The sequence below is a fragment of the Photinus pyralis genome, unplaced genomic scaffold, assembly GCF_008802855.1.
Source record: "Photinus pyralis isolate 1611_PpyrPB1 unplaced genomic scaffold, Ppyr1.3 Ppyr1.4_LG10, whole genome shotgun sequence".
In the NCBI taxonomy this organism is placed as follows: domain Eukaryota; kingdom Metazoa; phylum Arthropoda; class Insecta; order Coleoptera; family Lampyridae; genus Photinus; species Photinus pyralis.
The window spans coordinates 15,029,123-15,039,473 of NW_022170250.1; the positions used below are offsets into that span (position 1 = coordinate 15,029,123).

The 10,351-nt window shown below is 37.3% G+C and overlaps 1 protein-coding gene across 1 annotated transcript; it reads left to right on the forward strand.

Annotated features, from left to right (window-relative positions):
* Positions 1 to 1,038: 1,038 nt before the first annotated feature.
* LOC116162471 (ubiquitin carboxyl-terminal hydrolase 2-like) lies at positions 1,039 to 6,325 on the forward strand. Its single transcript, XM_031476094.1, has 5 exons — positions 1,039 to 1,429; positions 1,478 to 1,956; positions 2,015 to 2,093; positions 5,492 to 5,723; positions 5,777 to 6,325. The coding sequence occupies exons 1-5, from the start codon at positions 1,054 to 1,056 to the stop codon at positions 5,862 to 5,864; spliced, it is 1,254 nt and encodes a 417-aa protein (XP_031331954.1). The 5' UTR covers positions 1,039 to 1,053; the 3' UTR covers positions 5,865 to 6,325.
* The last annotated feature ends 4,026 nt before the right edge of the window (positions 6,326 to 10,351 follow it).

Genomic DNA, 10,351 nt, shown 5'->3' on the forward strand with positions numbered 1-10,351 from the left:
GTTGTTAGGTAATTTTAAACCTCGTTTTAAACTATCATTCAGTGTATGTTGGTAATAGACACAGTTAATTTATTTTCACGTTGGCTAACCTGATTCCTGTATTTTCAAACTTCAAACTTTTAATTATTTGGTCATAATTCCATTTTGCGGCAGTTATGATTAATACGGATGACAAACACGTCTCTTGTACCCCACCAGAGATCCAAGAGATTGCCAATGAAGCGACGTTAAATTTACTGCCTGTAAAATCGAAAGTAACGTACGAGGAGTACAACATTTTTGAAAACTGGCTAGCCGAGAAGGGAGTTCAAAAAGTAAGCAAGAATGTACTGGCGGCATATTTTACTACGCTAAGTAAAAATAAAAAAGTTCTACCCTTTGGAGTATATATTCAAAATTAATCGGAATTAATACAATCGGTCAAGTTCCTCGTACGTTATTTACACTTTACAGGGTATGTTTAGTTTTGATTTGACGGATACCGTTGACGGCAGAAAAGCGAGGGGTACCAATCCAACAAAATAAAAAAAATAATACGTTTCTATTTCTTTCAGCATCATTTCTGTCTAGAAACGCACGCAAACTGGGCCAATCAAGTACGGTTTCTGTATTGTTTCCACATCGAAATAGAAAATAGTATATTTTTCACGGGTGGCAACTATAAACAAAAAGTTGCCACAATGATACAAATTAAGAAAGTTATGGCGAAAACAGAAAAAATTCAAAAAATGAATGGAATTATAAAAATGTCAAAAAAATGAAAAAGACATTTCTAAAAATTTAAATTTGGTTTTATTTCCGCCCTGGACAAATCAGGCGCAAGTTCGAAACAATTAAAAAATTCATAAAAAATTTTTAAAAAATCCTGACAAAAAAAAGTGAAAAATTAAATTGGATTTTTAATTCTCTACTGATGTTAGTATCTGATTTTTTCTGACTGAATAGGTTTTTTTTATAGTCGATTTTCTTTACCCCTCCCCCCTTCTCAGTTAACATTGAAATTTTGCTCTAGTACATTTCTAAGACCATAATCAGAGATTCTGTTTCTGTAGCATGCAGCATACTAAAAACAGCCGTTCTTTCCAGTGTTTGCAAATTTCTTTGAATGCTCCTCTTTATTTCAAGGATCTGACAACATCGCCACGACTCAACCGAGCTCTCTCTCAAAGCACGACACTGCCGAGCACCTCGAATAGCATAGCCGGATCGAATAACTACCATCGGAACTCGTTAGAACGCGAAGGCAGAAATAGTCCGGTCGCTGTGTTGGGATTGAATGGACTGAAAAACATTGGCAACACATGTTTTATGAACTCAGTGATACAGTGCCTATCGAATACTAGACTATTACTCGAATATGTCAAAAACGACGGTTACTCGTCCGACATTAATACGAGCATCTCAAGTATGAAAGGGGCGTTAATTAAAGGTTAGGTACGGTCGCGCCATAACCTCACTTATCGACATTCATTTTTAGCATTCTCGCAAGTGATCAAGGAGCTGTGGTCGGACGAAGCATCGGATCGCGTGGTCAACACCTTGACGTTGAAATCGCAAATTCAAAGGTTCGCGCCGAGGTTCATGGGGTACTCGCAGCAGGACGCGCAGGAGTTCCTGCGCTACCTTCTCGAGGGTCTACACGAGGACGTTAACCGCGTGACGACGAAACCCGCGCCGATCCTTACTGAGATCGACGAGAAGCTGAGCGACGGAGAGAAGGCGTACGAATCGTGGCAGCGCTATCTCCGAATGGACAATTCGAAGGTCGTCGACATCTTCGTCGGTCAGCTGAAGTCGACCCTGAAGTGCACGCACTGCGGCCACTGCTCCGTGACGTTCGATCCCTTCTGGGACCTGTCCCTTTCGATACCGCAGCGACCTTCCGGCTCGTTGCGCCTCCAGCAGTGCCTCGATCACTTCACCAGGGAGGAGACGCTCGACGGCGACGAAAAGCCTGTAGGTGTAAGTCACTTGCGAATTGGATACTATTTTTTTTATGTGCGATTGTTCACAGACCTGCTCGAAGTGCAAGGAGAGGAGGAAGTGCACCAAATCGTTCACAATTCAGAAGTTTCCGAAGATTTTGGTTATACGTATCCTTTTTATTTTATACTTTTTATTATAACCTTCATCAGAAATTTAAAGGTTGTTGCTAAGTAACGTTACTTCAAACATGACATATAAAACTATAATCGGGGAATGAAATTAAAAATTCTCAAATCGCTTTCTGCAAGTACTAGTACTTTGCACCTGCCAACTTTTCTTCTGCTTCTGCAACAAGCCACTGAATGAACGGTGTATTATCACCTTCCCCCGAAAAGGTTTTATTTACAAAAATGGAGATTTTTGTACGTCAATTTAATTAGAAATGTATTCGAGTATAACGTTTTATTTCCATTTTCTAAATTATATTGCAGGTACTTAAAAATGAAATTAAAAATTAGATAGATTGAACTAATCCAATCGAAAAATTTACATTTCTTCTCTTTAACTTTTTCTTGCCAATCATTACACATAGAAAAGCTTTGCCTAGGTTAATGGGTATATCCTTTTGGATTTTGTAATAAACGTACCCTTAAACGAGGTTAAAAAAATTCCCACTGCTCATCTTTGGTATGTGGGTAGTATGGTAACACCGATTCGGACTCACTTTGATCTTGGGTTTACCTCCAAGGGTCATTTGAACTACTGCACATGCACCAAGTGAATGTCTCTGATGGTCATTGTGGTTGTTGTCTAAACTCAATTCGATCGTGATTGTTATCTAAACTAAAAGTCTACTGAAGGTGACATTAGTTCAGGAAAGAACCCCACCTTTAACCTTAGGTGGGTATTTAGTTTAGACAACAACCACGATGACCTTCAGTGACATTCACTTGGTTCATGCGCAGAACTCAAGGTCAAAGTGAGCCGGATCAGTGTTACTATACTGTTGGTATCTTGGAACATGGAAATAAAAACATGTGATGTGCTGGTTGATACAATAGACATTTCTATTGTTTTAATAATTAAAATTGATTCGGTTCCAAAATGTTTGATTTCGAGCTATCCCAAAAAAATTCTGGGTTGGTGGGCACTCAAGACTCCTGTTATTGAAAATGTGTCCTTGTTCTATTTTTCTAATTTTGAAAAAAATGTAATTTTTGTACATCTGGTGTAGAGATCGTTCCAAGACCAAAAGATGATACGCGTTGGATACATTCTAACTAAAAGTATTCGCCCTAAACACGATGTACGGTTTTTTCAGTTGACGTTCCCGCCATTTAACGTGCGTTAATAAATGCATTTTATAATTAGATTTATCATTCGTTACATAGTCACATTTGGACACATTTTGAATTCTTAGTAGTCTTGTGTGTTAAAATGCTAATAGGCATGTGTTTTTTTACACGGAATTACGGTGTCGATTATCATTGCCTGTATGATGTTGCAGTGCGTTTGTATTATGATCACAAAGAACACACGAAAAAAAAGTGCGTAGAATTGCTAGCACACTTGATAATTTTAGATACCATACCAAAAAAAATTTGTACAATAGAGAAAATGCTGCAGTGATAGATAAGCTAATAAAAACGTTTCAATTGTTTTTAAAATTATAATGGACGATTTTGCCTCGACAATGGAGTCACAAAGATATAGATTCTCAGAGGTCCATTCTTTTGTGATGTCATATTTCAGTTTCAAGGTTAGTCAACTACCCCATTTTTGCGGTGCCACGTAGGTCAAGGTGAAGTTCAAAGGTCGTTCGGCACTTGGCGGTGAATCCCCTCCGCATTCATGCATAATATGTCATGAATAGCGTATGCTGAGCATTTATGATGAAACCAAGCGATACTCATATAGGGATATTCTAAATTAACTCTATGAAATTCCATAAGGCTAAATTCAGGTGCCCTCAATGTCATCTAGCTCTCCTGACGAGGAAGTTCAAAGTCCAAAATTTGATCGACATTTAAAGTCCAAAGTTTGCTTGCCGCTCAAAGTTCAAAGGTTGGTCGCCGTTCAAACCCCAAGGTTGTTTGCCGTTGAAGACGCCATTTTGTTCTCATTTTTAAGATAACTAGAGGACAATGACCCCTGTTTTGTGGTGTCACGTCAATTTTAAAGTTATCAAAGTTCTATGGCTATTTCTTGCGGTGTCATTCCATTTTTAAGTTCATCAAAGGTCAATATCCCCATTTTTTCTGGTGTTATTTCATTTTGAAGGTCAATTACTCCTTTTTTGTGGTGTCATATCTTCAAAAGCAACACTTAATTTTTGTGAGCGATATAGGGTTGATCGTAACTCAACTTGGGGTAGTTCTCGCACACGCCGTATTAGCGGAATAATAATTACCATCTACTTTAAAAGACAAAAGTTAACTAATTTACAGAATATAGTAATTAAATCTTGGGAGCGGACGACTGTAGTGGCAGTCGGTCGAACGAATAAACGGGCGGGCGGACTCGAACAATATTCTCCCCCTTATATTTATTTATTTATTTATTTATTTATTTATGAACATAACAGGTTTTCCCAATAACAATGTTCATGTACACAAAGAATATAAAAAAATATACGTTAATGTTAAAATAAAAAAAAAACAAAGGAAAACAAAAGAAGAAATAGAAAATATATCTTACCTTGCCATGGAACGGAACTGTAGAAGTTTCTGTGCAACAAAAAGCAAAATGTGCAGAAATGCGGAAAACTGAACCCAAAACAAAATTAAGCGGTCTGAATCTAAAATAAAATTTACGCAAAGTATCCAAATTTTTTTTTAAACCAAATGAAACCATACAAAGTTCACTCCTCGTCTCCGAGAGCAAATAAGTAAATTCAGAAATTACGGTTTCTTAGTAACGAACTTAAAATCCTTCTAGATACCGGGTGTTCAGCAAACTTCGGGTATGAACTTAAAAGTGGAAAATAAGTAACTGCGTTACACTTTGAAAAAACTAAATGGAGGCCTAAAGGTTAACGACCCTACCAAATGAAGATAGTAGCGATTTGTGAGGGGGGTGGAGGGTGAGTGACCTCAAGTTTAAACTTAGGGTTCAAATGTTGGTCACTTTTCAAAGTCCAAAGTTTGCTCGCCTTCGTAGATTGATCGTCGTTCAAATTTCAAAGGAAAACTTTGGACTTTGAAGGCAAACTTTGGACTTTGAAATTTTCGTTTTTGAAAAACCTTTTAAAACTCAAAAGTTGATTGGGTGTTTTCTTTTGTTGAATATGGAAACACGCGGTAAGGCCTGAAATTTGGAAAAGAGAGCTTGTCCAACTTTTTGAGTATGCTCTTTCCGAATTTCCAATTCTTACCATCCTAAAATTTTTTAGATTCTTCCTTTTTTAAAATTTTTGAAATTATGATTCTTCAATTTCTCCATATCCCTTAGATTCTAAAACAACAATAAAAATCGTAACATAACCTCAAATTTTGTCTGACTCAGAACATATAATTTAATCTAGTGCAAGGATTAAGTGGTAGAATTTTCCTTAAATTTGGTACAGATCTCAAACGGTTCTCGCCGACGGAACGGTTTCGTGGAAAACTATCGAGCACAATTGATTTCCCCCTCGAGAATCTCGACCTACGAAACTACGCCGCCGACAACAGCCCGTCGGAGTGCCGATACAACTTGTACGCGATCTCCAACCACAGCGGCACCACCTACAGCGGTCACTACACGGCGTACTGCCGCCACCCGTACTCGCAAACTTGGCACGAATATAACGATTCGAGGTGAGGGCACGACGACATGACCAATCACGTAACTGACCATTCTTTTTTTTTAGGGTCTCGAGCATCTCGCCGAAGATGTTGGTGAGCGGGGAAGCGTATGTGCTATTTTACGAGTTGGACAGTCAGAAGTCACGGCTATAAGTAGAAAATCACCATAGATCTTATACACCTTAACCCCCCCCCCCCTTTTTTTTTAATTATTGATGATTGTTTCCCCCGTTTTTACATTGCGAAAAGTCAACCCCTAATTTATTATTGTAAAGAAATTTTGAGTATATATTTTATGTGATGGTCGCTAATTAAAAGTAAAACATTTTAAGTCAAACTTCTCATTCTAGTCTCGCTTTACTTTTATTTGGCGATTTAGCTCTTTATTATACTAATTCGGGTGTATTGTACTTAACTCTTTCTCTGTATTTACTTGTAATTTAGGACAGAGTGCGTAAATGATTAGGTTCTCACTTTACACACCGTAATGTATATACAGAATTTTAACGAGTAGGACGAGGAGGAGGCTTGTGTTAGTCGAATTATTCTAAAGAATACTCCAGCTTTATAAACAATGTTGAGCACTTACTAATTTATTAAATTGTTTGCAAAAATTTGTGCGTTTTATTTCGTCCCCTCCCCGCCTTTTTTGAATGACTACTGAAAGTGACGTCACTGCGGCTGGGGTTTGGGGTAGGGGCCAGGAATCATACGACAAAATCGCGGTAACGAATTTAAACTTGTTTGATTGTTAAATCTAAACGTGACTCTTATTCAGAGCATGCGCGATTTTTTAAATATCAGCTTATTTTCACTTTTCTGAAATTATTTGCATTTGAAGTAATTGACCCATAAATTGTGACTGGGGAGTCTTTGAAACTGTTGTCGATCATATTTATACATACATAACTAAGGCCGTAAAGTAAAGTGTGTAGTTCAAATGAACGGACTACGTGAATCTCCCCGTATAGTGCTAATCACGCGAGTTGATAGGTCCATGCGTTGGTCAATAAAGAAAGATCGAATAATCCTCCTCGAAATAATCAGATGTGTGGGATAACGAATGTACTCAATAGAAACGTATGTCACTTCTCGTAAATACAAATGCAACAAAACCGGACTGTACAGGCAGGATACTGGTGATATTCGCCCATGACCCATCTCTCTTGGACCCACGTGATTTAGTCTTCTTTCATTTACAGTTAGATACGGTCAGGGGTTTGAACCGGAACCGTAACCGATGGCATTGATAAGCCCTTCACTTGGAACCGAAACCATATTATTTGAGAAATTATGATAACCGGAACCAATACCGGTACCGTTATTATTAATGCCAAAGAACCGATTTTTTCGGTTCTCTCTCTCTCTCTCGCTATGTTGTAGGTAGAGTAAACACGTTGCGCTTTGCGAGCGGGAAATGTGTCTTATATTGTCTCTCTTAAAATTTCAAAAGCCAAAAATCCAAATATTCAGAGTTGCCAATTAATTTCTACCAACTTAACCCTAATAAATACTATAACACAAATATAAACCATTTTACTGACCGAAAATGAATCAAAAACAGTGAGAGTTTATTTATTTTGGAACCGTTAAGAACCGAAAAAAAAACCTGAAACCGGAACCGGAACAGAAAATTACTGAAGCCACAGAACTGGAACCGGTATATCGCAACCCTTAAAAATAATTCTACCTAAACAGTAATGGAATGAAAGATTGCGCAGTCGAACAGAGGCATATCATTGTTTTAGTTGTATCAGAGACGCCCGGTGTTATAAAGCTATATACTTGTAGTGTACTTAACCCCCAGGTTCTACGCTAACTTCACACTACAAGAACATGGAAATAAAGTCAACCCGGCAACGTTTAAAAATGGCCACCCGAATGACTATTCCCTCCAAAACTAAAAAAGATCCCGCTTAAATTTGAAAAGTGGTACGTGATCAAACACCTAAGACAGGACCCCCTTACGTTATTTGTAGACAACGCTTTGACCTGAAGCACAGTAGGGAAGGAACGTAAAATAGAACACTGAAATTGTGAAAAGTTTGTTTAATAATGATCGTAATTATTATGATTGTCAAAGCTCGGAAATTAAGGTCGAAATAAATTACATTGCGAAAATAAACTTTGAAAATGGTAGTTCACCGAATAAAAATAGAAATAGGCTGGGAAAAAAAGAGCTTACCAATAAAAAAACCAGCCGTCAAATTAATATCAAATTGTGTTGTAAAATTAATTGCTTGTAATGATGTGAATGCGTAACATAGAATTATAACATCACAAAACAAGTTTTGGGAATTATGGGTCAGGTAAGCAGGTACCAAGATTCTAAATAAGGGTGAAATACACAGGATGTGACTCATCTTTGGTGCAATAAAGTCCTTTTTTTAAAAGCAAGATGGAAAATTACATGGCCTTGTCGGCAAATGCAACTAAAGTCGAAGTATGTGGAAATTACGAATCGTAACTCACTTATCGCACATAGATTCTAAACTGAAGAGTTTTGATTAACATAATCTCGCCCCTGCAAGATATGTGGCGTCGCCCCTCGTTCGGAGCTTCCGAGCCTACAGTTGAAAGACGAAGACAATCACGGAATTAGGTGTCGTAGTTCAAATTTGACTACAGTTTTTACCACCCCCGTGACTGCTTCATTCACGGAGAAAATGGTTAGTTACAAACAACAAGTCAGTACATACATCAAACGAATCGGTAATTTCCACATATTAAAATAAAATGATCAAACCTTATATGAATGTTACTTCAGGGACAAGATCAAGTAATCAACATCAATAAACATAAATTAAGCAAACATTACACCAAAAACGTAAACGATTACAAACAAAAGGATAACGGTATTAAACATGTCATTCTGCATTGCGGTTAAACCAAGTAAATTTCAAAAACAATCCACAAAAAATATAAAATGTGGCATACAAAACACAAATACGATATAAAGAAATGCAAAAATTACTACCTGCATTAAATAACACAAATTAACGACAAACATTACACGACCGCCATTCAAGATCAGGTGCCAAACGTAACCCACATTCGTGCTTTTTAGATGGCGCAGGCAGCTTTCCCCTCTTAAAAATTGCGTGGTTGCCCACTCTCAAAAATGTGTGCATCGTCGTAAGTTGCATATACAGGGTGGAACCTCTCATACTCAACTATGTTGTCAGCTAACAGTGTTGTTAAGGTATGTGATTGGATGTTTTTGCAATCACACATATGCCTTAACAACACCGTTAGCCGACAACATAGTTAAAATACCGGCTTTAAATGCCAAGGGTATACCTACTTTATTTTCAAAATTAAAGTTTGCTGCATGCTGACTTGGCTCCGTGTGTAACATAACTATGCAGGGCGTTCCTAATATCACAGATTTAAATATACTTAAATCTGTGCTAATATGATGTACAGGATGGTGCAAATTCGTAGCCTATTGGGATCTCTCCCTAACGGTGAGAGGTATAGTTTAGGTTAAATGACGCATTTAAATTTTTTGAAAGTTCACTGAGATATCGCCGAAAAACTGGAAATGTCAAGATTCGTTTTCATTTTCCCCTAGCTTAATCGGTCGGAAATGTACCTATGGTTCCCGTTAGCACCTTCTATGGGCACTTTTTTTCGGAGAAGCTGAATCCGTTATCAGAATGTCCATAACGCGCTAGATGTAGAAGCTATAGGCTACGGCGTTCTTATGTTTTATGGACGCCATATTGGATTTTTACGGAATGAGATGGAGGACAAAAAAAATTCATTTGAATGGATCGCCATCATAGCCATTTTGATTCGGCAGGATCTAGTTACCCGTGGATGTTTTGTTTGTTTTTGTTTTGTGTTTGTGAAATAAATGTAAAATTTTTCTTGTAAATTTATGTAAAAGTATAATATAGAGTGTGATACGACATTATTTTTCTTTTTTGTTCCGTAAAAATCCAATATGGCGTCCATAAGAAACAAGAAAGTCGTAGGTATATACCTAGTTTATAGCGTCTACAGCGTGTTATGGAACTTCTGAAGATTTTTAAAAATTCCAAAAAACGCCTTTTTCGTCACAAAAAGGAGCAACTTTGTTTCCATTTAACCTAGCTCGCACCGTTACCGAGGTTCAAATGGTAAGCCACGAATTCAAACCACCCTGTAAGTACTTACATATACAGCATTGTGTTATTTTTTCTCGATAACGTTCGCAGATACGAAACAAGTATAAATTGTGCACAACTCTTTTGCAGTTAAAGCGCATTTTTAACCGAAATAGCTTTTGTTTTGACTTCACCAATGGATATATTTCTTGCAGACGTCTCAATCGCTCTTTATGAGTTCTCTCTTCCCACAATTCGTTCTTGAGGTTGCGTTTTTTTAAGTTGGTAATTGCAGGTTTTAATTTGCTGTATATTGGCAAACAAAATATCTAAGGTAAAAATAGAGAGTAATATTGCAGTTGCATTTAGCCTAAACGCTATGTAGGAGAATATGAAGTTTTATGAAACGAAAATGCGTGTCTTTGCTTCATCGTCGGATAATTCATGTTTCCTCCATAATTAATTAATTGATATAAAATTGCATCATAACCACCTGTACAGTGAAACAAACAAATGATTCAGGCGATACAAATATCAAATCAGCATTTT

Coding starts and splice junctions, on each gene's coding strand:
- LOC116162471 (XM_031476094.1), top strand. CDS start 1,054: ATGCAGCATACTAAAAACAGCCGTTCTTTCCAGTGTTTGCAAATTTCT. Junction 1,430..1,477: donor GAAAGGGGCGTTAATTAAAG/GTTAGGTACGGT, acceptor ATTCATTTTTAG/CATTCTCGCAAGTGATCAAG. Junction 1,957..2,014: donor TCGACGGCGACGAAAAGCCT/GTAGGTGTAAGT, acceptor GATTGTTCACAG/ACCTGCTCGAAGTGCAAGGA.